The sequence below is a fragment of the Gopherus flavomarginatus genome, chromosome 15 (assembly GCF_025201925.1).
Source record: "Gopherus flavomarginatus isolate rGopFla2 chromosome 15, rGopFla2.mat.asm, whole genome shotgun sequence".
Lineage (NCBI taxonomy): Eukaryota > Metazoa > Chordata > Testudines > Testudinidae > Gopherus > Gopherus flavomarginatus.
The window spans coordinates 25,658,665-25,686,554 of NC_066631.1; the positions used below are offsets into that span (position 1 = coordinate 25,658,665).

At 42.9% G+C, this 27,890-nt stretch overlaps 1 protein-coding gene across 3 annotated transcripts; it reads left to right on the top strand.

Moving 5' to 3' along the window:
* Positions 1–27,553, top strand: CDK2AP1 (cyclin dependent kinase 2 associated protein 1). Of its 3 annotated transcripts, XM_050924364.1 has the most exons (7): positions 1–117; positions 6,961–7,041; positions 7,456–7,597; positions 14,798–14,876; positions 22,846–22,952; positions 23,956–24,082; positions 26,755–27,553. In XM_050924364.1, exons 5-7 carry the CDS (start codon positions 22,875–22,877, stop codon positions 26,820–26,822), a joined length of 273 nt encoding a protein of 90 aa, XP_050780321.1. In that variant the 5' UTR covers positions 1–117; positions 6,961–7,041; positions 7,456–7,597; positions 14,798–14,876; positions 22,846–22,874; the 3' UTR covers positions 26,823–27,553. The 3 variants fall into 3 exon arrangements, with proteins under 3 accessions (XP_050780321.1, XP_050780319.1, XP_050780320.1); XM_050924363.1 differs by lacking the exons at positions 1–117; positions 6,961–7,041; positions 7,456–7,597 and adding an exon at positions 10,121–10,217; XM_050924362.1 differs by lacking the exons at positions 1–117; positions 6,961–7,041; positions 7,456–7,597; positions 14,798–14,876 and adding an exon at positions 9,598–10,217.
* Positions 27,554–27,890: the final 337 nt, after the last annotated feature.

Sequence of the window (27,890 nt, forward strand, 5' to 3'; positions counted from 1 at the left end):
CCTGATTTTGAGAAGACATGGAGCTGCCTCAGCCTGCTAGGTCTCAGGAATAGAAGCTTTAATCCAACAAGCCTAGCTCGCTGCAGCCTGGAACTCTCCCAGCATCTGAACAGCCAGGTAGGAGGAGACCAAAACTCCACTGAGAGCCAGAGTCAGTTTTCATTGAGTCAAACTCAGTGAAATGCAAGAAAACAAAAGGCAAAAAGAGGCAGGGAAATGTCTGTGTCAGTAGTAAGAGGAGATAAGGATGTTAAGACAATAATTTTAACCAGACTCTTTTTAATACCAAGACTACAAGTGCCCTTTGAAACAAGAATACAGGTGCAATCTTCAGATGTTCCAGCTGCACTGGCTAAGAAGGTTATTTTTACCCCGACCTCTTCCTGCAGCTCTGACCATCACATGCAGCATTTCCCTTAACATCTTCAGGCAGGCCTGCTGCTCCCTCTTCAAGCATATTCCCAGGATGCTTAGGGGTAACCCCGCAGCTTTATTTCCAATGGGAGCCTTCCCTTTATCCTACTAATTAATGTGTTTGTGACAGCTGAGCAATGTTTCCTATTAAAATTGGTCCTGTCCAACACTTCTGCCCAGCTCTACAACCTCCCTGCTGCTATAAGACCTTGCAAAGAACTTCTGAGCAATCACCACTCGTTTTCACAAATGCCCCTTCCCCATTGCATTCAGGGAAGCGTCCCTTATCAAGGACATTGTTCCCTCTTTCAGCTTTACAGTCAATGCGCCATTCTAGGCTCTTTGCCAGGATCCCCTGGATTCAGTGTTAATGAGACTCCTGACACTTAGAATGCTGTTCCCTGTTGCCATAGTTGCAGCAAGAAGGGTCAGGGAGATGGCACTCTCCTGGCCTCCTTGCATTTCACACAGGTTAAGTGCCTTTAGGGCTGCTCTGTCCTTTTCTGTCCATAGTGGCCTCTAGGGGCATGTTGATGCTACAGCTGTACAGCTATGCAGCTGCAGCAGTGCCGCTGTCCTGTGGATGCTTCCTACTTAGTCAGAATGGGTTTTTCCATCAGCGTAGTTAGCTACCTCTTAGAGAGGTGGATTATGTTGATGGAAGAATCCTTCCATTTGACCTAACTATGGCACACAGGATACCATATTTTTCACAGCCCTGAGCAACATAGCTGGCTAGATTTAATTTTTAAGGTAAAGCAAGGCTAGATCTATGCAGTCTTGTGGACAAACCTGGGAGCACCATAAGCTGGCTCAGGACCCTCAGCCTGCAATATGGCTGCCCTCAGTCTCTCAGAGCTGTGTATATTACGCGGGTCAGGAGGGAGCTCTGCTAAATTGTAGCTCAGCTGTATGTGGCTGATTACAGCCCAGTTTGGGGCAATATTACGCCAGGCCCTTGTGTACCCAGCCAAGAACACAGCAAGCAGACTAGGCACTCAGCAGAAACTTAGATCCTCGTTGGCTTCTCATAACTGGCTTAAATTTAACGTTCATGGTTCCTCCTTTCATTGGCTAGGGAAGCGTGTACTCTGAGTAACTATTCCATTAACTCCAGCTCGTTCTGAGGGAGGGCTGAGGTAATCTGGCCTGCCCTTTCTGAGAGGCCTTTTGACCATCTACTTCTAGATTGTTGGAGGAGAGAAAGGGAAGAATCAGTGGCTGGGGTACTTGGCTAGCACTCCAAAGAGCTGGGTCCAACTGCTGGCTTAGCCACAGACTCCCTGTATGATCTTGGGGGCATGTCTCTGTGCCTCAGCTCCCCATGTCTAAAAATTAGGATAATAATACTTCCTGGGTTTGTCTCAGAGTTGGTGGTAGGCATAAGCAGACTAAGCAATTGCTTAGCCTGAGCAGCTCAAGGGGTCTCCCCTATTCACTTATTTTCATAAGAACTTGCATGATTTAGTATTTGGGGGAGCCTCCAAAATTCCTGCTTAGGGCCCCCAATGGGCTAGTATGGCACTGGGTAGAGCATCTAGAACCAGGGGGCTCCGAATCTGGTTGGGGCCTCGTAGACAATCAGAGGTCAGATTTCCTGCATTTCTAGAGTGGCGGAGGCTTTTTAGCTCAAGGCCTTGACGTCCCTAGAGAGATTCAGAGAGCTCCTGGGGCTCCCCGTTACTCTTTTTCAGTTAATTAAGGGACGCAAAAGGGAATCATCAATGTTGGGCAGCATTTACAGACTAGTCAAGCCACTGCAGTAACTCTCCATGGGGAAATTGTCCAGCACTTATTTATTTCAGTGCCCCCAAGAGAACAGGCAGGACCAGCATATGCTGGACTTGAAAGAGCTGGATCAGTACCTCAGCTGCACTAGGTTTCAGATAGAGTGAAGATAGAAAGCTTTCTAACTTGGGCAGCCTTCTAGCCATGTGGACCCTTCCCAGTTCTGATTTATATATGCAGATCTCAGTTAACAGGAAACATCTGCTTTGGGGCTTTTGTGTTCAGTCTAGTTTGTCTCGTTGAGAGGTCACTGACACTGAGAGAGCAGGGGTGTCAAACTCCTTTGGGGAAAGAGCTGAATTGTGTGTGGAACAGCCAGCACTGGCTTGGGGTATACATTCAGGACTATATAAGACATAAGATATAAGAACGGCCATACTGGGTCAGACCAAAGATCCATCTAGCCCAGTATCCTGTCTTCCGACAGTGGCCAATACCAAATGCCCCAGAGGGAATGAACAGAACAGGTAATCATCCAGTGATCCATCCCTGTCGCCCATTCCCAGCTTCTGACAAGCAAACGCCAGGGACACCATCCCTGCCCATCCTATGCCCCCCACAATTCACAGAGAGTGCCCACAGATGCCAGGAGCTTTGCACAGAGATCAAAAGGAACGTTCAGCCAATACATAGTGACATAGGGGCTGGGTATTATTTGTTCAGTGCCTCATTATCCCATTCACTGATCAGTGGAGAGTCTGTTCCCCTTTAAGCCATTGCTGTTACTGCCCTTCATTTCTCTTTCATCCTATCCTCCTGTTTCTATTTCTCTTTCTGTCATGGGACCCCATAAATACATCATGTCCACCAGGTCTAGCGAGTGGACTATGTTTGACAACCCTACTTTAGAAGAATGGTAGTAGTAGCAGCCTGATCCAGGAAAGCAGGCATGGTGCTTTGCTTTAGACTTGCTCCCTGCAATTAGCTGTACAATAGACCCTGAAGCAGGATTGGCTGTAAGCAAGTCCCAAAGTGCCTTGTCTCCTACTCAGAACCCACCACCTCTCAGAATGCTGTCTGCAGGCACTGAAAGGCAGCACTTCTACATCCAGGGAGTGAAGGTGGAATAACACAAGGTCTTTGGGATCTCATACCACAGCCTGCAGGCAGTAGTAAGAGACAGAGCAATACTCATGGATACAGACTGACAGCTGAATGGTGTCAGATAGCTACTTCCTGGGTTGGGCTTCCTCATTTGGCAGGAAGATCAAGGACTTAGGAGTGGGAGGAAAACAAGGATCCACTGCCTGGAGAGCTGGAAGAGAGAGTCCATCCAGGGGTTGGAATGAGAGTTTGTCTAGGATGGGGCCTTAGTCTGGGAAGAAGTCTGCCCAGGGAAGCAGAGAAACAGAGAGAGATTTTAATCCACTTATGCAAATGGTCGTACCAAAGGAAGAGTCCTAGAAACACGGCACTGCCACAGAGGGATTCATCTCACTCACTGCCAGGTAGGGTTCCCAACAGTCCCTTATTACGAGAGACGCCCCTTCTTTTGTCATCTCTTTACAACAAGGTCGTGAGTTGCTGAGTGCTGCAAAAAGCAGTACAAAATACCCCAGGCAAATGTAGATGAGTGCTGCTTATGATCAATGGTAATACCGGAAGCAGGGGGGATGGCGGGGGGTGCTAAGAAAACAGTCCTTTATTTTTTTAATACAATGTTGGCCACCCTATGGCCAGAGCAGAACTCCCCACCGTTTCCTTACAGTCCCTGGTGTCTGTGCCCCAGCCGTGCTGATCCCATCCTTTCCCATCACTGTCTTCAGGAGGGGTAGATATAGGCAGATCCCCTGTTATTACAAAGCAAAACAAACCAAAAGTTCATCGCTGTTCTTGTTTTCTGTTGTATTTTGCACTGGACATCCAGGGTTTGTCTGCCCTCTTTCCTGGAGAGCCGTTAGCGTGATGGCATCACACAGCGCCAGGAGCCTCAGCCACAGCGCCAGGAGCAAACAAGAGGGGAAAGGATTTGTAGTCAGGCTCTTTAGCTGGTTTTGTTCACACCTGTCACTTAGATTCCAGACAAAGGGCAGGGCGGGGAGGGGGATTAGAGGTACTCGGTGTGCAAGATTTTAGACACACAATTGCATGACTGAGGTTTAAGACATCTCTCACTTCAGTTCTCTAGTGCTCAAGAAGACCTCCAGCAAACCAGGAAAGACCAGACTTGATACTCCTAATATTTCCAAGCAGCAGCAGGGCCCCTTTATGTTAACCCCCTCAGCCTTTTGTTACACATTCATAAAGAGGCCTCTGGACAGTGTTATTTTACTGGTCACTTCTAAGGCAGAATCCAGAGGACATGGGCCTGATAAACAGAGAGAACCTGGAGTCAGAGATGCAGACAGGGAGGCAGCACCCAACTGTCTGCCTGTCAGGACTGTTCCACTTGGCAGGAAGATGAAGGACTCAAGCATGGGAGAGAAACAAGACTATCCTAGGGCAGGAAGGGAGAGTCAGTCTCTCCAGAGCTAGTGAAGTGATAGGGCTGGGCTGGGCAGAAGTCTGTTTTGGGGAAGTTTGGAGAGAGAGGCTGTCGGGTGGCTGAAATACTGCTGTACCTAGGCTTTGGTTACCTGTAATCCACCCATGATGTAGTCTAGGGGTTAGAGCAGGGAATCGGGACTCTTGGACTTCATTCCCCCATCAGCTGTGGCTTGTTTTGTGGCGTAACCGCTCTGTATCTGAATTCACCACTCTGTGAAGTGGGAGTTGGGAGACTTGATGTATTATTGTTTGTAAAATGCTTTGAGATCTCTGGGTGCTTCATAAAAGGGTCATGTGTTGTTATTGGAAGGGTGACTCTACCAGATAGAGGCAGAGTATTGAGCAACAAATTAACACAATGCAACATCTAAGAAAAGAAATTAAGCAAAGATTCCACGAAAAAGCCACTAACCTAATGTCCAGAGAACTTGTAAGAGAAAGATTCCCGCTTGCATTCTCCTCTGCTTGCAACCCTCTTGTTTCCCACTGCTTAGCTTCTCAAATGGTTCCATTCTGTGCATAACCAGGAAGGGCTCTGTAGACTTCTGGTGCTGCACACTTTAAGCAGCAAGAAGCATGACAAATAAACTACATCTAGTACTACAGACACATGGTGTGGGATTTCAGTAAAGGGAGGGAAATCTTCTTGGATAGGAGCAATAAATGATGATGGTAGGAAATGAGAGGGAGCTGCATGAGGAACAGAAGCCTTGTGAGTGTAAGAAAAATGGGAGGCTTTGGAAAAATGATGGTTGGGGTGAAATATCAAGGCCTCATAGTGGAGGCACAGAAAGGGAATAAGTTGATCTGTCTTCACCGGAGATGCCTTCACCAGTTGCCACCAAAGAGCCATTAGAGATTATCAGGCAAATAATCATCATTTGTGGAAGTTCCTAAATATATATTTACCCAGCAGACTTGGAAGCAGTTGTACGTTTATAAAGATAGACAATAAAAGATCTGGAGGAGCTGTCATCGACTTGTGGCTCAGTAATTTGTGCTTTGAGCAATCTCTAAAGACATATTTACATGAGATCTCAACAGCTCATTTTACCACCTCTCATATACGAGGGGCTGTTTATGTAATTATTATATTGTGCATATTCTATATGATTATTTGATTATAATAAATATTATGTAGGTCCTTAACGTCTAGGGGATATTTACATAAATGATTGAATATAAATTCCTTCCAGAACAGAGCCGAAGATCTAATTTCTTCCCCTCACTCCAAGCTAGTTTGTATGTTCCCCCAGCAGGTAGAGAGCTAATGTTAAAACACACACAACTTAATTAGTTAAAATTAACCAAATTAGTTCAATTGCTATTAACACCCACAAGCAGTTTTTTACACCAATCACAGTGGCAAGGAAATGCTGGGATTTTAATGCTCCACCTTGAATTCCTCCAATTTAATAGTTTAACCCAATAGGATAATAAACATAGCTACTTTGCACTCAGCTATCACTTTCTGTTTGTAGCTCTCTAAGTACTTTATATAGATGGATCTACATAATTAATTCTTATTATTTTATTTTATTTTATTTTATTTTAAGAGATGACAGAGAGGTTACTGGTCTCATTTCACAGCTGGTGAACATACACAATTCTCACTGAGGCCAATGGGAACTAAGGATGTTCAGTGCCTGTGAAAATCAGGCCACTTGCGACTTTAGACTGTAGTCCTTCAAAGCAGGGATGGTCTTTTTTTCTGTGTTTGTGCAGCACCCTGAACAAGATCCCAAACCCAGCAGGGGGCTTTGGGCACTACCATCATATAAATATTGACTACTATTTGTGTGAGGTCACACAGGAAGTCATTGGCAGAGATGAGACATGAACCCAGGTGTGCTGGCACCTAACCCAATACACTGTCTAACATCACAGCTAGAAAGGAGTTACCACCTTAACAGTGCTGCATAGGGTGACCAGACAGCAGATGTAAAAAATCAGGACAGGGGGTGGGGGATAATAGGAGTCTATATAAGAAAAAGACCCAAAAATCGGGACTGTCCCTATAAAATCGGGACATCTGGTCACCCTAGTGCTGCACCAGCAGCAAGAGGGACGTGTGATATGTCAGGTGAACTTAGAATTCCTTTGTTTTGGGTTTCAGTCTTATAACATCACTTAAATGTAGTTTGTGTGTGTTTCTTATACAAAAGCTAGAGGGATGTAGGATCCAGTCCTGCAGTACTTTCTCAGGAGAAACTCAGCAGAAGCTTTGCCTAAAAAGGGCTGGGCCTTTAGTAACGCTGTGTATTTCCGTAGGGTGGCCAATGGCCTTGCCGAAAGGGGTTGAGAAACACTGGTAATGGAAATGAAGAAAGTACACAGAAGGAGAAGCACCAGGTGAGGGCTCACACAGCTTATGTCTTTCAGATAGTGCAGTCATTTTTGGAACTGTATCTGCATGTAAGGGGTCCAGAAGCAATGTGCACAGAGAGAAGATGACTTAGTGGAGACTAACCCCACTTACGGACTTTTCTCCCTTGATTAAAAAAAATAAATTAAGAACACAAACGTATTTTAAGTTACTCCTGCCTTCAGAATATGAGTGTGGTAGAGAATATCAAACTCAATGTAACACTCTAGCTCTGTAGGACATGTCCCCTTCTCGTGGCTGGCCTACATAGAGATTAAGAGCCCACTACTGCTACCAGTTAACAGTCAGCTCAGGTGGTAGAAACGTGATTTTGGTGCAGAAGGTTCCCAGCTTCTGTCTTTGCTGAGTGTCCCATTAAGAGAGGTTATTGCACCCGACAGGTGCTGAATGAAGAACAATGGAAGTGATGTCCTCTGTCTACAGAATGTGGACTCCAGCAGTGCAACATGACCGGACCCTCACCTGATGGAAGTATCTCTGAGGGAATTCGTTTCTGGCATCCTTGCTAAAATTGCCAACAAGGTAGATAGCTGGGATGGTGTTGTTTTTTTTTTTTGTTGCAGCCACAAATGATTGAACTGAGACCACTAATTTTACATGGACCACAGACCATTAGACAGATGGGAACAACTTTTGGTCACTTTGTACCCAAGCCAACTTCACTGGGGGCTGCCCAGAGTGAAAAGTCAGAACAAAAGATAGCCAGTCAAGCCAAGTAATGCTGACATGTATTGCAGGTGCCAAAACTTAAGGGTCTGATTTTCTGTGGTCTTGCACCTTGTGTTGTCATTTACAGATGAGCCGAGAGAATTGCAGAGTGGATGTAAAATCCTGTTGTTCTGTCAGGGTATCAATAGACACCCATTTTGCACAGGTGTCAGTGATGGAGAATCCATCTCTACATTCTTGACAGCTTCCTATCAGTGGAGAAAGAAAAAAAGGGAGTGCTCAGAAAAGTAGAAGGGTCCCTCTGCACCTTGTACTATTGTATTCTAAAGAAAGATGCTTTTATAGAGTCTTTGCTATTTTAAAGGCATTTTTTATAGGAACATTGTATATTTTGAAGCTATGAATGTGAGAACCAGGTAAATCACCCAGACTCCAATTCTCCAAGGCCCTGCACCACATGCAGTTGTTTACACTAATGCAGAGTGGCTGTAGAATACTACTAACTGAGCAAGGTACCATTCTACACCTACTTCATAGATGTGTAAATAACTGCAGAAGGGTCAGGTCAGGGGAGAACCAGGCCCACAAAGAGCTAGGCCAAGAATTGTGTGTTCTGCAAAATTTTACAAGCATTTGAGGGATTAGTGTAAACACAATTATCTCCAAATCCTGCAGCAAAGTTTCAGGGACAGTCAGGCATCAATTTGCAAAGTGCTGGATGGGGGGGTTTAGCTGTGTGACTCCTGTTGACTTTGATGAGAATTGCGCAGCCAAGCTTTATGTGCCACTTTGAAAATATAGGGTAAAAAGCATATAATTCTATGCCTGAGGTTTTCTGGCCCTGTGCTAATGGAGAACAGCACACATCAGTTGTTTAAACAATAGTCCTCACCACTCTGGGCTCCACTGCCATAATTTGAGATGCATTTGGAGTTGAAAGTGAAGCTTCAGAACATCCAGATAATTTGTTTAACAGTAGATCAGGCATCAGCCATGGTTATTCCTATTGGACAGGCTTCTTATGTAGTGTTTAGTGGGTAGAACAAGGGAGTGGAGCTCAGAGACTTGAGTTGTAGGGCCCGTTGTGTGACCTTACACCAATTGTTTAACCTCTGTGACTCAGTTTCTCCACCTATAAAATGGAGATCATACCTACCTTCCTTTGTAAAGCACTAATGAACAGAAAGATGGTATAGGCCCAATTCTGTACCATGTACAATGGAAAGATTCCATTCAAAAGGAACAGGATTGGGCCCCATCTGGTTGTAAAATATTAGTAGAAATTATAACAGTGTTACAGCCTTTTCAGAGTGACAATCTTACAATGGAAATGCCGTGTCATGTGAAAGTTCCAGCATGGTGCTTAATTCCAGTTGCAGAACCCACTAGAAAGGGCAGTCGGCCACAGTCTGATAAATTACACTCATATACATCTGGAATAATTTTAACTGAATATGCCACAGGTTTACTGTGGATTAAGGATAACTTTGTTGCGATTAAATTGATCCATTGTCTGAATGAGTTTTAGCGTCACAGACTGATGTTTCTAAGACTTTTTAAATTTTATTTTTAAAATTTAGCCTTCTGAATCTGAGTGGACACATTTTTCATTGCCATCTCTTTGCAAACAGAAAACCAGTTAATTAATATCTGGTTTTATTTTTATTAAAACTCTCAGTTGCTGCAGTCCATATTAACCTTCAACCTCTGATCAGACCAAACTGATGGTCTGACAGAAAATGTATTTAGTATATAAAATAATTGAAAGGAACACCTTCTTCACTTTATTAGGAGAATTTGAATAGAAAATTGAAAAAAAAAAAGTTGTATAACTTATTAGCAGATATTGCCCACCACTCCAATTAATTGGAAAAATTATAATATTAAACAAAAAATACAGATTGTCTAATCTGCCATAAAAAAAAACATCCCAGCCACCCTAAAACAAATCCAACTATTTTTATCCTTTTAAGAATGCCCATTCAACATTTCCCCACATCCCCAGCTTCCCCCTTTTAACAAGGCACAGGATAAGATTTCAACCCAAAAGTTCTGCCAAAAGTTTCTGAAGTTCATTTAAAAACCAATGTTATTTAAAAAAAACCCAGCCTCTACTGTTTGCTCTTTAAAAATAAAAATGACCCCCTGACCCTCCAGAAAATAAAAATCTAAAGTGCTGTGGGTGCGGAGGACTGGCTGTGAGAGACGCGTGAATTCCTTTTCTCCTCTAAAGTTTTTGGATCCATGTCTCCTAATGATGTATGGATGATATATTGCATTGTGGGTGTCAATATAAGTGACGGCCATATTTGCCGGTGCTGCTACCGCTGTAAACAACCCAAAGTGTCTGGGGGAGACAGAGACGCTCCACTGAATGTCAGGACATTTTTATTTCTTGCATTTGCCATGTCTCTAGGAATGTCTTACAAGCCCAACTTGAACGCCCACCTCCCCGGGACTTCCATCAACCAGGGTAAGTCTCCGATTGCAAGTGGAGGGCAAGTTTTCCAGCCCTTTTTGGAGGCACAGAAAGAGCGCCGTGGTGCAGCGCGAATACCTGGGGAAAGCCCCAGACTGTAGTTTTTGTCCAGTTCCATACGTAGGGTCAGATCCTCGGCGCTGATTCATATCCGCCATTATTACTAATCACCCACAGCGCTGCGCTTCCCAAGGAGCAAACTTCGGCTCCCCCTCTCCCTCCCCGGGCCCCGCGGCGCCCCGGGGCGCTGCGCCCCGCCTGGCGCCCAGGTGCCGGCCGCCTCCGCGCGGCGCCGCTCAGTTGGTGGCTCTTTTGATCCGGCCGTTCGCTTTCCTCCATGATCGCCTCCCCGGGGCTGCTGATTGATCTGGCTCAGGAATATTCTGTTCGCGGCTCAGCCGCGACCGCTGCTGGCAAGACGCTGCAAGTGCCCGGCCGCGCGTGGTGTGTGGCAAGGCAGCCCCGCTCTCTGCTGCTCGGGGCTGGGGGGCTCGCGCTCTGGTCCCCCCTTTCTCCAGGGCTGCGCCCCAGAGCGACTTTGAAACAGCCCCTCTCCATCAGGGTTTGTCCTCAGGGGAGAGTCCTTCCAAGTGCTGGAGTCTGGAGGAGATCAGTCTGTGCTGGATAAGTCTTCCTCTGCCAGCATGAGCTTCAGTTAGGGGCTTTGGAGAGCTTAATTTTTGTTAAAGAGCCTCCTTCCCCCCTCTCCCCCGTCTGTTTTTTTTTTTATTCCCCATCTCCCCTTCCCCCTGCAAAGTGACTCGGGTGGATTGAACTTTTTTATTTTCAGAGGTAACCGTCATTTTTTTAAATTTTAATTTCTGCGGTGAACTTTGCTGGGTGTGCGCCTGAAAGAGCGTGCGTATGTAATTCCGAAAATTTGGAATAAAGCAGCTGCAATTCATTCACTGTGGGATATTTTCAGGAGATCCCCGTATCTCTGCACGCCGATGGGTATTAAAACAAAAAATGGAGAAGTTATCTTTAACCGTTCTGGTCTTAACAGCTAGCTCACACATATGGTGTCTACAGGTCTGACCTCAAAATATCAACAGGAAGAAATGTGACTTGATAAAAAAAAGAAAAGAAAGAAAGGCAGAGAGAGAAGTTTTGGTGTCTTAGAAGGGAGTGGAAATATACTTCAGTGGTTTTGCAGCACTGTCTGTGATTCTGTTCCTGGAGTATTAATTACATGTACCCCAAAGAAGCTACAATGAGTGGCAGTTATAGCAGATCTCATTTTGCTGCAAGGAATTGTCACCAGCTGATAGAGAAGAAAGATATGAACTGTAGCCTTGATCCTGCAAACACCTACACATGAGAATAGCTTGAAGCATGTGAGTAGCTGACTTAAATGGGTTCTCAGGTGTGTCCAATTAAGCATGCATGTAAGTATTTGCAGGATCATGGCCTGAGATCTGCTTGCTACTTAGAAAAAAAAAAAAAAGCCAGGAAAAAGGCAGGTTCCTGACTTCAGGTTCTTGTGACGTACTAAAGCAGTGTCACCAGAAAGAACCAAGCGATGGAACTGTTCCTTTTTGTCCCTCACTACAGCCAGTGTCTCATTCTCTAAAATACCTCCATAGAAGAGCAGGGACACGGAGCTTTTTGTTTTGATTTTTGGCTTACATCATGGAGCGAGGGGAAAACACAAGTCTAACTGCACATCAGATGGAAGCAACGGGCTAAGACCATAGCAAACATGTTACTGAGCTATTGCTTTAAGTAACTCTGAAAGTTCTTTGTGATTTTGTTTTTTTTTGCTGTCATTGTTCTATCTGTATGCTCTCTAATGATCCATGCCATGATTCAAGCTTTAAATTTCTTTCATTCCGTTTGTCCTCCTTTTTAGTGGCTTTTCAGCAGTCCCCTGTGATGCTTCTGTGATCCCCGAACTTGTGGTTGCTGGGTTCATGTCATCCTTAACACCCACAGACTCTTAGCAATGAAAAATATTTTAATCGGTATCCAAAATGGGCTCTCTCTTTCTCTCGATCTCCTGCCATTATTCCTCATTTACCAGCCCTTCCTCTAGCTAGTGGCTATGCCAGCATGATGGCCTGAGGCCAAGGGAGTTAGACAAAGCAGTCCTTGCAGGGCACACACTGCATTCAGAGTGATGTGACTGCAAATGGCTTCCCTCCTTGCTGGACCCTAATTCTGAGTTTCAGGAGGTTCCATCTCTCTTGTGTTTAAATTAAATGCCACCAGCTCAGCTAGAAGTGGCAATCCTGGGTTTGCTTCCAAACCTGGGGTTGGATCATCCCTTTCCTTTGAACCCTGTAGAGGGGCTGAATGCAGGACATCTGTCCCTTTGGCCTGAAATCAGCTCTGCAGAAGCTGCTCTGCGGGAACTTGGAGTGGTTGGGGCTCAGTGGTTTGAGGGGATGTGGCCAGCTTGGGGTATCTATATAATAATGGCGATGCTCTGTGCTGCAGGGTTTTTGGTGCAAGTGGGACTGGAGGGGCTGTGGTCCATATTTTCCGAAGTCTGTGTCTTCACTGCACAGTTAACTTGTGTTGTCTACGCACTGGTTAATTCCTCTCCACTTAGTCTAGTTCGAGTGAGAGTGGCCACTCTACAAAATAACAGGTGAGCTACCCAGAGTGGTTCTATTAGCAGCTGATGAGTTGTACTAACCTGAGCTGCAGACTATACTGCCAGGCAGGGCAGCCACCACCAGCTAAAAGGTCACCACCCTGGGGTTTGTGTGTGTGGATGGGTCTCGAATTAGGGACAATGCTCAGGTTATAAACCAAGTTACTTGTGCAGTGAAGGCAAGCCCTGAGAGAGAGGAGAGTTGCCATAGGGGCAGGAAGGGCTGTAAAGGGTTAATGGGAGATCTTTGGGGATTCCCTGCAGATCTTGGGATGGCTGCATAAGTAAAGTTGGTCTACTCTACAGGTGGTTTAAACCCCCTCCCCAGCTATATAGTACTATGGGTGCTCCAGGGGTCTGATTCTCCACTGCCTTGCAGCATTGTCATTTACACTAGTTCAAAGAGAGAGTCATTTGCTTCCAAAGCAGAGTTTTACACTGGCTCTGAACTTGCTTTGCCCAGCTGTGAGTGATGATGCAAAGCTCAGGGCATTGAGGGTTTAGGCCCCATGTGATTAAACTTGCAGTGTTTTTCCAGGTATCTGTAGTCTTCCCATGGGACTTTCCACTCCGGAGCCTGGGCTCTTGTGGTGTAACATTCAGTGCTGGTCCTGTGTTTCTAAACCAGCCACTTGCAGACATGTTCTTAATCTCAAACACAAAACCTTCAATTTGTTAAGGTCCTTTTTATTTTTATTATCTCACTCACTTTTTTTGTTTTGCTTTGTTTGTTTAAACAGGGTTAAAGCCATTATGGTTGTATTTTGTTTGCACACCAACATCTTTAATAATTTCACCTGGAATCTGCACAGCTCTGGGAATGGTATTTGCAAGGGGCATACTGTATCAGTCTCTTATTATTATGATTATTTTTGATGGCTTAACAAAATGCTAAGATCAGAGTGAAGTTTTAAAACGTCCATGTGTAGAATCAAATTCCAGCAGATTATTATAATCTTAAAATAGTAGGCTGCATCCCGGCTCCACGTTCTTCAACAGCAACCCTTTAAACAGAAAAAATATTGTCACCTAGGACTTCTGTAGTTCTCACTGTGCCTGCAGTGTTACCACTCGAACTTTACAGTGACTGAGATTCTCTGGCTCCAAAATCACAAGTACCTCCCACCACTTGAGCCAAAAGAGAATCTCCATTATCTGGTATCAGTATAGTAGGGGCACAACACAGCTTGAGAGTTCTGATTCCAGCCAGAAGAGGGCAGTAGAACATATGCACGCTAGCTAGTCTCTTATGTCCAATAATATGTTACATTATTAATATTAAGGCTCTGACTCAGCTCCATAAACAAACTGCTTCCTTAACGTTCTTTATGTAATGATATTTAACATGATCCTGTTGTCCGTATTCAGGTTTTATGGAGTGGGGGAGTCTATTGTGCCACAGCAGTGCAGAAAATAAAGTACTGTGTTAAGATAGCAGTTTGTGGAAGCTTTTACATACTAAACTATGCTAGACACAAGGAGTAATTTGTAGGCATTATAAGAGCTTTAACATTGGTTTTCCAGATTTACATTATTGTTTTTTTTAATCTTTCTTGTCTTGGATTCACTCTTTCAAAGATTCACAGTGGCATTGTATTTATGACTGTAATTAAATTTGCTAAAATTTAATACAGCACTTGCTCACTCTTCACTGGAAGTCCAAGTCATGTTAAAAATAGTCTGAAAAGAACTGAGCTAAACATGCTGATTAGTTTACTTTTTCCAGATGTAACTCACCTGGTCCTTTAACAAATGACTGCTACCTTCCCCCCTCCCACCCAAAAAAATAGGAATGGATAACGGCAGGGGGACACTGACAAGTATTGTTCGCTATTTTGAGCAAAAAAAGGTGTGGAATTTACAAAACCGAATATGAATGACCTTTGTCTATGTATAAAATGTTAAAGCTTAAAAGAGGTTCTTTGGCTGTTGCAGAAGAATAACTTCGCATTTTTCGTTTGTTTTTGTTTTTAAGGAAATCGCCTGATTCTCATTTGGCTTCCATTTACACCAAAGCCCATTTCCAGGCTCTGGCAATGTAAAGGGGATTTAAAGTGGGTGTAAATATAAAGTAAATAGATATAATGAATGTCTCATTTACACTGTGAGAGCACGGTAAAGGGGATCAGTCCCAATATTTTCTACGAAATGGCTTTTTTATTGTTTGTTTGTTTAAACATTCAGTGGGACTGGAGAGTTTAGGGGAATTGGTAATGAGACACTGAGTGTTTCACTGCTAGGTTGGCAGTGCCTGTCCCATTCATTGCCCTGATGCAGCAATAGGATCTGCCTGCATAGACGCTGATGCCTATGTGGCATTTTAATTATTAAAATAATAGAACTGTCAGACTGGAAGGGACCTTGAACCAATTTCTAGTCCAACTTCCCACACTGAGTCAGGACCAAGTAAACCTAGATCATCCCTGACAGGTGTTTGTCCAACCTATTCTTAGACACTTCCAATGATGGGGATTCCACAACCTCCCGTGGAAGCATATTTCAAGATTAACTACCCTTATAGTTAGAAAGTTTTTCCTAATAAATAACCTAAATCTCCCTTGATGCAGATTAAGCCCATTACTTCTTGTCCTACCTTCAGTGGACATGGAGAACAATAGATCACCATCTTCTTTTTATAATATCCCTGAACAGATTTGAAGACTGTTAGCAGGTCCCCTCACAGTCCTCTTTTCTTTAGACTAGCATGCTTTGCACTTGTCTTCATTAAATTTAATCTTGTTGATTTCAGATCAATTCTCCAGTTTGTCCAGATGGTTTTGAGTTTTAATCCTGTCTTCCAGAGTGCTAGTAACCCTTCCCAGCCTGAAGTTATCCACACATTTTATAATTATACTCTTCACTTCACTAGCCAAGTCATTAATGAAAATATTGAATAATGCCAGACCCAGAACTGGACCCTACTAGATACGCCCTCCCAGTTTGACAGTGAACTATTGATAACTACTCTCTGAGTATGGTCTAGCAATCAGTTTTGCACCCACATTATAGTAATTTTATCGAGACTACATTTCCCTAGTTTGCTTTTAAGAACATGTGGGGCTGTCAAAAGCCGTAGTGAAACCAAGATACATCACATCTACACCTTCCTCCTATCCACTAAGTTAGTAACCCTGTCAAAGAAGGAAATTAGGTTGGTGTGGCGTTATTAATTCTTGACAACTCCGTGTTGGCTGTTACGTATAACCCTGTTATCCTCTGGGTGCTTACAGTTTGATTGATACCTGGAAAGATACTGGAACATTATTAAACAAAGTTAGGTTGACTGGTCTGTAATTCCCTGGGTTCTCTTGGTTCCCCTTTTTAAAGATAGGTACCATGTTTGCCCTTCTCCACCTGTCCTCCATGAGATTGCAGTGAAATTTTGTGTAAAAAGAATTCATGTTCTTTCCTTCTAAGTTTGAACATTAAAACCACAATTCAGACTGATGTGATTGTAAAATGGCCAGATTCCACAAACTGGGCCTGGCATCTGGGGTGAAATCCTGGCCCCATTGATTTCTCTCTTTGTGGGTAGTCACTTGCACCTGTGCCCAGGGGCTGTAGAATTCCACCCAATCAAAAAGGCAGTAGTTTGCCCAGAGTACAAGGCAGTGGAGGAATTTACCCAATGATCTTAATTCTGCTCTCACTTAAACCAGGTTTACATGGCTGTGACACCAATAAGTTCAATAGAATTATTTCCAATTTACATTAGTGGTTTTGAGAGTAGAATCAGGCCTATATGTTCATTACACAGTCTTAGTTGGGCAAATGTGTTAAACTCACAATTAATCCACTTGTATAAAAAATGCAATTTAAGATGAACTGGCTTTTTCGTAGGGCTGAGAGTTCTATGTGGGGTTTTGTTCTTAAGAAAAAGCTTTTATTTTCCGCTCTACTTAGAAACATCAGGTTTTGCCTTGATTGATTGATTAATTGCCAGAGGATTCTATGGATGACTAGACAAGTGGGGGGATTTGACATCACAAGAAAATGACAGCTTAGCAACGGAGAGGAGAGTAAGGTTTTATTCAGACTGTTTCAGATGTGTTTTTTAACACCTGTTTTTGCTCAAATGCTTGACAAACACTTGGGATAAAAGCACTTTGTGAAAAATTCAGACCTCCTGCAGAGGCACTGTGGGATAATTGTGTGGATTTTCTCCAGCAAGCACCAAAATGTTCACAGATTTTGTGCCAGTATAAATACTTTAGTTAAAATAATAAAATCAACCCCCTAACTAAATAGTTATACTTGTAGGACCCCTAGTGTGGAAACAATTATACTGGAATAAATATTCCTTATATTTGTATCTTTTTTTCCCTTTCCCATACAGGAATAACTACACTGCTATAAGCATCTGTAACTCTATGCAAGTGGAGGTGGGGGTGTTGTACCACTTTAGCTACTTCTGTGTAATTAAAGCAGTACAACTTTTGAGTGTAGACAAGGCCGCAGTTAAGCAGCACAGTAGGTTTGGATGCGATAAACATGCCACATGGTTGTGTGGTGACAAAAGCTGCCACCGTGTAGCTGTAACTCTCTGTGGGTGTTGTAAGCATGTCAGATGAGAATGCCTTGACTGGCTACAGAAACGCAGTTTACTTCGCAGCATGCACAGGGTTTTGTGAGCTCTCTAAGCACAACCTGACTTCCCATCCACTTCACTTGCTGGCAACAGCAGATTTAAAAATACAAATTCTCCTCAACCAGACGAGTGAAACCAGAGAGAATTGAAGGAGCAGCTCTTCAGGAAGGAAGAGGAGTTAAAGGCAGGGCAGCTGGGTGGGAGGCAGATAGCGCTCCATCCAGCTCCTACTGCAGTCAGTGGAAAGTTCCTGCTGCCTTCAGTGGGAGCTGGGTTGGGCACATAGGGCCTGATTCCAGGCCCGTTGAAGTCTGTGGGATCTTTCCATTTACTTGAATTTCACTGGATGTTGAATCAGGTTGAGAGAGAGCAGCTGGAGGTAAGTTGGGGGGCTGGAAGGGGGAGGATTGGGAGTAAATGTGAAAAGTCATTCCAAGAGTGCAGCTGAATCTTGAGAGGAGGGGATGTCTGAGTCTGAGGAGCGCAGCTAGCATCTGCCATTCCTCCAGAGGCTCTGGTGACAGTTGTACTCCAGCATTAGTCTCTGTTAACTGTTTGCGATATTGCTAACTGCCAGCATTCAAAGTAATGAGTCAGGCCCCAAAATCATGAGATTGTCCCTTAAAATCATGAGATTTAGAAAAAATACATTTGGGGTTCTTGTCTGATATGTGGTTTCTGAACCTTCGGGGGCACTTGGGTCACATTTGCAAGCTTTTTTCCTGCAGTCAAGAGAAACTGAAACTTAAAAACTTCTATTTTTGAACTTCTCTAAACATTGCTAAACATTTCTCTTTTTAAAAAAATATGCAAGCTGAGATTCTCACATGATCACTTTCCTCCAGCACCTGGAGCATTAAGAAGAACATCAAATAGTGCAAGGTTTGTGATAAATCCATGAGCGTTGTCGGCAATGTTTACATCTAAAGGTAGATAAATCAGCGTGCCTATCATCTTGTCACCCACACCTTTATCAATATCAGCATGGATTGGCTACCAGCCTAGGGTTAGGCGACGTGTATCCCAAAATCACCACCATCAGACCTTACACCCTTCAGCAGACGGTCAGCAGCCTTGACCTCAGTTGGATTAACCAGGGGAGTGAATTTGAGTTGTCCCTGCCCCTGCCACTCTCCTCTCAACCTCCACATGGATATTGAGAACATACTGCTCCAGGTCCCAGATGTTCTGGTCTAGAGTCTGACTCCAGCTTGCCTCATCCCTGGTGCTGGCAGAGGGAGAAAGCTGCTAAGGTAGCCTGGACAGATGCCATATAGCGCTCTGCAGATCTCATCGGCACTTTGGATCAGCCCAGGGTTGATGCCAGAGAAAGACGACATCCAAACGCCATGCTGGATCTTTTACCCTCTTCTATGCAGTACAGTCATTTTGACCTCTTGACCTGGTCTCCTATGACTTAGGATGCCATTTGGGGCTCGCTGGCCTCGTTTTGCTGCTCATTATAATGACAGGGTCCAGCAAATATAATTTGAAATCTATTAAATGCTTACATACACAAATGTATTTTGGATTAACTATGTAAAAAAGTCTAAGACCCGGGGTCCTTCCAGGGGTTTAATGGGAGAGTTGAGAGGCTAAGAAGGTCCGTTACCCCTCACCAGACATTAATTCTCAGGAAATACTCTGCACTCAAGCTCTTTATCAGGATCACAACCGCATTTTAAATAAATACAAAATTTTAATTTTCTTTTTATTGAGCCGAGTCCCACACACTCCTCCACTCCCTCTGGGAATGACTGGCAGGTATCTGACATAGGCACTTGCAGCGCATGGAGAACTGGTATCACAGCCAACCTAAATCCCCTTCTTTGTTCTCTGTGCCTGCTGCTACTGATAAAGTGGTTGGCGCATGGCATTATGTCTTATTACATTTTTGATGCAGACTGCAAAGAAACAGGTAAACTCACCATGGTTACCGCTACTTGTCATTCGGCAGGACATTCTTTGCTCTGTAATGGCCTCTAGTGTCTGCATCACAGCTTTGCATATGCTGTGAGTAAAGTAGACAATACAGTGTCCCTGGCTGCTCCAGTGCCAAAATTCCATTGATCTGGTTATTAATGAGAAGAGATGCACTTGGTGTGACTAAAATCCCAGTGCCAATCCTTTCCCAATAGCTCTCTGACAGGATCAGTCTTTTAGTAAATTCTCCGTAGTGGTTGTACACTTTTCCCTTTAATGCTAATTCAGCCACTGTCAGAATCTGCAGCTACTCTATACTGCAATGCCATATTGTTGTCAGCGTCCAGATCTGTGAAACTTTCTCATGCAGCACCTTGCTGCGGTGTCACTGCTTTGTCTCCATGCATCAGGCACCTGATGGTTTTTGTTCTTATCTGTACGCTCCTTATGTTGTAATCTTGACTTCTATCCAGACTGGGAACATGACATAGTTCAAATTAACATGGTTTAAGCAGGAGATCAATGAAATGTCTGGTCTGTATTGTTGTTAAAAGCAGCCAGCTGAAACAAACAATTTTAGTTGTTTTCTGTTTTTTTTTTACTTCATAACCAATAGGAAAGATGTGGTGGCTAGTTGCTAGGACAGGTGACTGGAGTCTGGACTCCTGAATGTCTTGTCCTTGCTAACTGATTCAGGGCTTGACCCTGTAAATGCCTTTCCACCCAGGTGGTGTCCTTATTACTGCAAGCAGTTCCACAGACTTCAATTAGACTTTTCAGAATCACCTGGTGGAAAGCATTCACAGGACTGGGCCCATACTTTGTGAATGTAGGGAAAGACACTTAACCTACCTATGCCCAGTTTTCTTTTCTGTAAAATGGGCATAATCAAACTCCCCTTCCTTACAGCATGCTGGGCTAATTAATGGTTGTAAAGCATTATGAGACCTTTGGAGGAAAGGTGCTACTTCCTGCAAAGTAGCATCATGGATGTCTGTTTGACAACATTATTATAGACTTCTGAAATGTTGGGTAAAATGTGGATATAAAAATATTGCAAGTGTAAGTGTGTCCTGAGACAACCACCCACATTACAGAGTGTAGGAATTGAGAATGTTAAGGTGTAACATCATTAGGAAAAAGGTGTGTTCGTACCTCATGTTAGCAACCCTTTCAAGACGAGGCAGTCTGTAATTTTTCAAACAAATTAGCAGATTGAGCTAAAGGTTAAAGGGGAGATGAGTCTTCAGCTCAAGCAGCTGACTCATGAAAAAGCTACAGCCCACCTTGTCTTCACTAGGATTTTATCTCACATTAGCTAACTCAAGTTAAGAACACTCTTCCTTTTTGTAGTGAAGACCAGGCCATCATGGTTCCCTGTGATTGCTATAGAAGCACAAAATTAGGAAGATTAGCGTCATAGTTCCATCATGCACTCAATAGCACTTCTTAGAGCGTGATCTCTGCTTCCTCTGGTGGTGTCCTTGCAAAAATAAATAAGAGTCAGGAGTAAAACACTAAACGGAACAAAATGACTCTCACAATGTCAAATCCTTTTCATTTGTATTTCATTTAAATTCCAAATAGGGCCATGGACGTGGGAAGGGAGTGGGAGAAGCCTTGAAATTTTCAGGGAAGGAGTTTGTAGAGAAGGGAGCTGATGTGTCTGAGAGGCTGCACAGAAAGCCTGGACAGAGGGAAGCTACCGTGGGAGCAGGAACATTTAAAGAGGAAGAGGAGAGAAAGAACAGCTAAACACGACAATATAAACCCCCCTTAGGTCAGATTCTGCAACCCCTACTTGGGCAGAACTCCCAAGAAAGTTATGAAAACAAGCAGCAGGACTGGGACCCTTACATGCCTTTTTATGTTTTAAATGGTGCATTTTCCTGAAAAGGATGATAGATGATGACCGAGGAGGCTGTTTCAGTGGGCAGAGGAAGTGAGATCAATAGGTGCCATTAGCAGACTGTGTGGACAGAGGTTGAGCCCTTAAATCAGCAGTGCATAACACTGGATCTATCGTGTGCGTCTCCTTTAACTGTTGATTGTGGCCCTCCAGGAAAAGGGGGAAGTGATCTGATGTTTCTGCTCCCTCCTCCCCCATTTTGAATATTAGAAACAGATTAAGGAATCTGTTCAGATTCTCCTCTACCGGGGCAGATCTTTGACAGATAACACTGGTCTTGTAACTCTTGGTTAATGTAAAAAGCCACATTAACTTATGGAATAATAAAGGACACAAAAGGTTTTGGGTTTATTTGGGGGAAGCGTAGGAGGAATGTTCCTGTGCAGTATGAGTAACTCACCTTAAACTCCTTCAGGAAAAGGCACTTTCTGAAAGATTGCATCAAGTATAGCAGTTATCTTATGAGGAACCTATTATTTAAAAAATAATCAAGATGGAACATTAAGTAGATAATTACCTCTGTTACTTTACGATCCATGCCAGATTTATTGACCCTAGAAGTAATGTCTGTCAGTATTTACCTAAGGGGACCATAAAGCTTGATAGTGCCAAAAGTAAATATAGGTTCATAATAAAAATGTTCTGTCAGTGCAGTTTAACTTCACTCTGAAGTCTGATGATATCGTGAAATATCAGACTTAGTAACACCAAAGTGGTGTTATATTAGTGATCTCTTTCCTTGGTTTATTTGCATAGCCCAATCCTACTGGTTAAAAATGTTTGACATCACACAAGAGATGAATGTGATGAACAATATTCACTGCTGATGTCACACAATGAATAGTTGTGGTGTAGGCTCAAAATAGCTTTTAGGGTGATTTGCATTGCAAATATGATGACTATCTGAGTTGTAAAATTATAGCCATATTTAAAGTAAGTCTACAGAACATTTGATTTTATATAGTGTTGACTTTTTAACAGTACAAATGATATAACCAGGCTTGGCAGAACTTAAATTTGACTTTTTCAGTGTTTATTTTTGAGCATTTTTTTTCTATTAATGATTTAAATATTCACAGTTGTGCTGAATGATGGGGTGTGGTGTCAGACAGTAGACGCTAAGGTTCACAAAGTTTAAACTTTATAACTGTTAAAACACAAATAGTCAAAATATATCAAGTAAATATCCTTAAATCAGACTCTTAAGTTCTCAAGCAGCTTTTTTCTTACTTTGCCTATCTGTAAATTGTGATTATTATCAATGGGAGAATTTTTGTCATGGGTTTGTGGGGGTTGGGTGAAATTATCATTCACTGACATTTACCAGTTACAGATCTAATCCTTCCAAGTCTAGATATATCTGTAATGTTATGGCCTGCACTTCTTTCACTTGTACAGTGTACACTACAGGATGGTTACTTTAACCGTCTGTCCAGTTTGCAGTGAACAGTGTGACTCCTGAGTTAGTGATCTGGCAAAAAATGTGGAGAAGTTAATGTTTATTTAAAACCAACACCACCTCACTGAATTATGCCCCAATGGGTATTGACCAGTTCATCCTCAGATAATAAATCTTGCTTTCCTATTTTTTCTTCCTCAAAAGCTGGAAACGTTCACTCTCCCTCCACAAGTATGGCAACCTCTGCACAATACAGGCAGCTTATAAATGATTACGGACCCCCGTCTCTAGGCTATACACAAGGGATGCAGGTAAAATTCAAATTTTTGAAATTGTATTGGTGACAAGGTTTGAGCAGTAGTATGAATTGTGGCATGTAGACTGATGTGACCCTCCCTTGCTTTGAAATGAAACATAAATGGCAGACAGATTCATCACATGCATCCTGGTTTCATATTAAACTAACCGTAGTGCTCACTGGGGGTTATAGACTCATGTGTAAGTCTGAAAGGGACTTCAAGAGGTCGTTTAATCCATCCTCCCATGCTGAGGCAGGGTATTTAATAACTAACCATGAGTCCCTGCCCTTCTGACCACTGGTGAACCGTGATGTGAGTTGTGTTCGAAGACAAAGGCACAGGTATAAAATGGTCAAAGATTATAATTTGATGGTAAAGGCTGCACCAAACAGGACTCTATTAGTATGACTTTTAAAATACAAAATAATATTTAATAGTAAATATATCTGTAAATTAAGATTTACCCCAGCAAGAGAGTTATAAAATGCATGATCCAAACCTTCCTGTTGGCTGCTGCAAGAATCTAACTGGTCAACTTTTGTGGAGTGGCTTTTGCCATTTAACAGGGAGAAGGAGGCCTTCTCTGGACAGCTTTCTTGTATCTCTCTCTCACTGACTCCACCTATTTTAACATACTTGAAAACATGTCTGGTCAGTTTTTGCCTGTACTACCACTTAAAATTAGAATGAATGGAGGGACAGAGAGATGAACTTGTGCATTGTGCTAGTTAATGATTTGCAGTACTGTTCTGATGAAATGTTAAAAGGTCCCAACCCTGCAGTCAGATCTGCCATGATAGATCCTTGCAACTGCATCGTACCTCCTCGTATCCGATTGCAGGAGCAGGGCCTAATGCAGCATTGTGTTTAAAATCCTGTAAAACTATGAACTTGATACATTTAGTGCAAGTGACCGTGATCAACTGAGGCACATTATGAAACAGATTCTTATGATTGTTTTAATCTGCTATTATTTTTTGCCATGTATAATTGATTAATTTATTTCAAACTGTAGGGTACCAGCAGCAGTCAAGTACCACAAAGCAAATATGCAGAGCTTCTAGCTATCATAGAAGAATTAGGAAAAGAAATTAGACCTACATATGCTGGAAGTAAAAGTGCCATGGAGAGGCTAAAACGAGGTAATTGTTTTTATAGTATAGACAGTTTTTTTGATCCATTATTTACAAACCATTTCCCCACATCCCTTACTTCAGAGCTGGGGGAACTCTTACAGCTGGCTTGACTTAGTGTGTTTAGCTGAGTTGCTTGTTAAACATCGCTTAGCAATCTCCCGTTCACCTCCTGTGTGACAAACCAATGACTGAATGTATTTCATGTGCACAGAGGGGTGTAACTTGCACCTTCTTCCAGCCCCCTCACTGTATACATAACATCAATGTAGGCTCCCAAAAGACTTACTTAGAATCCCCTAAACTATACTCCAAACCATGTACCAAAGTGTCACTTATACATCACCTTTCCAGCTGGCCCACTTTAACTTAACTGAATGTATCTTTGCTAGAAGAGATTCTACGCTGTGGTAACTTGCATATTGAGGGGCCAGTAAAGAGGCATGTGGGGGAGGGGGAACAAATGGGAGGCTGACATTGAACTAGCCAGCATCTTCCTCTATCACATGTATTCCTACTCCTCCTGGCTCCCCTGTTTGTAAATTCCACCTGTTTAGACATAAATAAGCAGATGTAAGTAGATCTAAGGGAGCCTGAGGCTACTAGAGTCTCAGGGCCCAGTTCAGTTCCTTTTGGCCAGCAAAAGAGGGTGGTAGGTATCCTTTCCTCTTGGCTGGGGAAATCACTGCATGCCTACAGCTGGTGTAGCCAGCTCCACACCATCCCATGCAGGAGGCATGTCTAGGACATTTCTGAAGTGCTGCTGGAGTGACCCATAAGGGCCATGGGCAGTTGAGTGCAAGTGAGTTCCCCAAGCTCCTCTATCCTGTGCCAGAGGCTAAAATAGTCTCTGATTAGCCCAGCAGCTGGGTGGTGCAAAGGTGGCATTAAGTCAGCTATACTTAAGGCCCAACTATTCAGGGGAGAGTAATGTATCTGCCACCGTGTGCAGTAAAATGAATAGTAGCTGTTCTTGGAAGGGATGCGATAAAGTCTACTGCTAAGAGTGGTAAAGTGGAATCTGGGCTGACAAATCAATGTTGCAGGAGTCTCTTTATTGCACTGGCTGAACCAGTGTCAAAATAAATCAAGAATGGCAATAGGCTAATGAGAAGGACGTGGCAGAGACCTGGAAAAGTTCAGACTGTCAGCACGAACAAGTGCTTGCTGAACAGCGGCTAGATTAAAGTTGTGCTTTCCTACGTTACAGTGAGTATGTATTTATATAGGCATCATGGATATCAGCAATTTTTCTGACATCTTCTGACTCAGAAACTTGCCCACTCAATAGCGGAGGAGGTTCCTACGAGGAGGAATTAAGTGTGTGTGTGGGGAGCAGACAGTAGTATGATGGGGCAGGTCTGGGGGAATCTTGCAGGTGTCCCTCATGGGAGCGGGAAGGTATCTGCTATATGGAGCATTCCTCCTGCAGGAGACTTCTGTCTCGTGCTCCACCAGCTTAAAAGCCACATAGGCTATCAAGTTCTGAAATCAATTAACTGTCTGAGTTTTCTACCTAATTCAGGGTAGCTCTGCTGCATAAACTGGGCACCTTGCCAGATAAAGTCTAATGTGCTGCTTTGAATCCATATCTGTGCATACTATAGGTACAGGCACCAACTTCCTAGTGTGCATATCTATATTTAACCCTTTGAAAATCCTTGTAACCCTAAATTTTCTAGTGTAATTATTTAATGGGCAATTATTTCTTTGGGTGCAATCACTGGCTGTTGCTCTGTGTGACCTTAAAGCTTCCAGGCTGGCAGTTCTTCAGAGGCAACATACTTTGAGTTTGATGAGGCTAAGCATCTCCTGCTGCTCAACAGCAACTCCTCCACCCAGTTAAGGAGCAGTAGTGGTGAGCTCTGAGCAGAAACCAAACAATTCTCTCTTGCCCTGAAAACTTGCTGCCAGAGTGTAGCGCTGTCTGCACTGGGCAAGTCATACCAAAATCTCCCTTGGACCAAACACAGGCTCAGATTCCACTGCTGTGAACTTTGGTAGCACTAATCTAGATCTGCCACTAGTGTTTTAAGTACCAAAGCTGAGACTTAAGCTGCTTTTGAAAATTCCAGTTCATGTCAATGAGACCTGAGCAAGGTTAGACAACATGGTGCTTAAAATGATGGCCTATCTACACTAGCACTCTGTGTTGTTAACACTGGGGGAGCTTAGACTTTGACTTTCAAGATGACAGTTATGGGTCTGTGTTGAGAGACACCTTCTCAAAGAGAAAATTACTCAATGGACAGATCAGGCTTTTTGATTTGATTATTTTTAGCAGATTTTCAAATTACAATTATGCAATTTTTTTTAAAATTAAGATTTGCAGTTGAAAATAGGCCTGAGCTGCAAAGTTTAGATCCATCGCTGAATGTGGAACTTAAGTTCACAGGTGCCTGGATTCAGGGTTTTGGTCAGGACACATTTTTAACTGAAGTTTAACACAATGGTCCCTTCTGGCATTAATCTGCAAAAAGATGCCAGTTAGGAGAACCAAACTCACTTGCTTTAATTGCAGTTGGGATGCTGGGGGATGCTGCTGCGGCAGCTGCCGCCGCAGTTATGGTACATTGCCGCACCCTTGCAAGCTATTTTAGGACAGAAACATTAAACTACTTTTTTGAATTTCAACTGTCACCTAATCTGATGCTTCCAAAAAATCTACTGTTCTTTTGCAGGCATCATTCATGCTAGAGGATTAGTTCGGGAATGCTTGGCTGAGACTGAACGGAATGCAAGATCCTAGCCTACTAATTAAGTTACAAGACTTTCCATCTCTTTATGAAGAAAAACGTAATACTTTTTCCTTTTGAAACATGCAGATGAATCTTTTTATTTTGAATGTTTTACTCTTTTTTTGTCCTTATGAAAATGTACAGTTAAGAATGAGAAGATATTTCAATTTATTGAGGGTTTACATTTTTTTTAGATGTTAAACTCCCCAAATTCTTTCTAAAAGGTTAAGACTAAAACTGCATGCAGAGGAATGTTTTCTCTCCCGCAGACTATACTTAAGTTCCTTTCTTATCCAGCCACAGTCTTTTTTTTTTTTTTTTTAAATTTCTTTGACTATATTCACTTAACCCCACATGGTCAATCTTTCAACCTTTGACATAAGCTCTAATGATTTTTTTTTAAATAACTGCACTGGTAGCATGTTTTACCTAGTAGTCAGCTATACTCACACAGTTTGCCACACAGCATAGACCCTGCTTAGAAATAACCCTTTTTTTGCATAAGCATTTGCATGATTGTTAGTGCTTTGGAGTCCATTTAAAGTGCATGAGTTATAAATACAGAAGATAGAGCAACCTAACAAACAATAACAAGGTCCCAGAAAACTAATTTTCACCCTAAGGCTGAAGATTCCAATTTTAAGTTTGCCAAAAAACAAAATTCTGGATAAATTACTAAAACTTATTTGCATCTTTGTATGTATTTATTACTTGATGTAATAAAGCTTATTTTCATTAACAATTTGTATTAAAACAGTATGTACAGTCACTTTAATCAACCTTATGTTAAAAGTGCAAAAGAACTCAGTAGATAGGCCAATGTTTAACCTTCATGCAGGAGCCTCACGTCCAGGAACAGACTAGGGAACAGTGCTGCAGATTGCTGGAGATGTGCCAGCCATAGCACTGGCCTGATGCAGTTTCTCTGCAGGAAGCAGGTAAGGCTGCTTGCTGGCTCCATTACTACTTATAAAAAGCGAAGTGCAGGGTATATGTAAGAATGAAAGGTACTGTAAAGTTCAAGAGATGTAATTTGACACCTTGTAAAAAAAAAAAAAAAAAATCACCCCCACGCCATT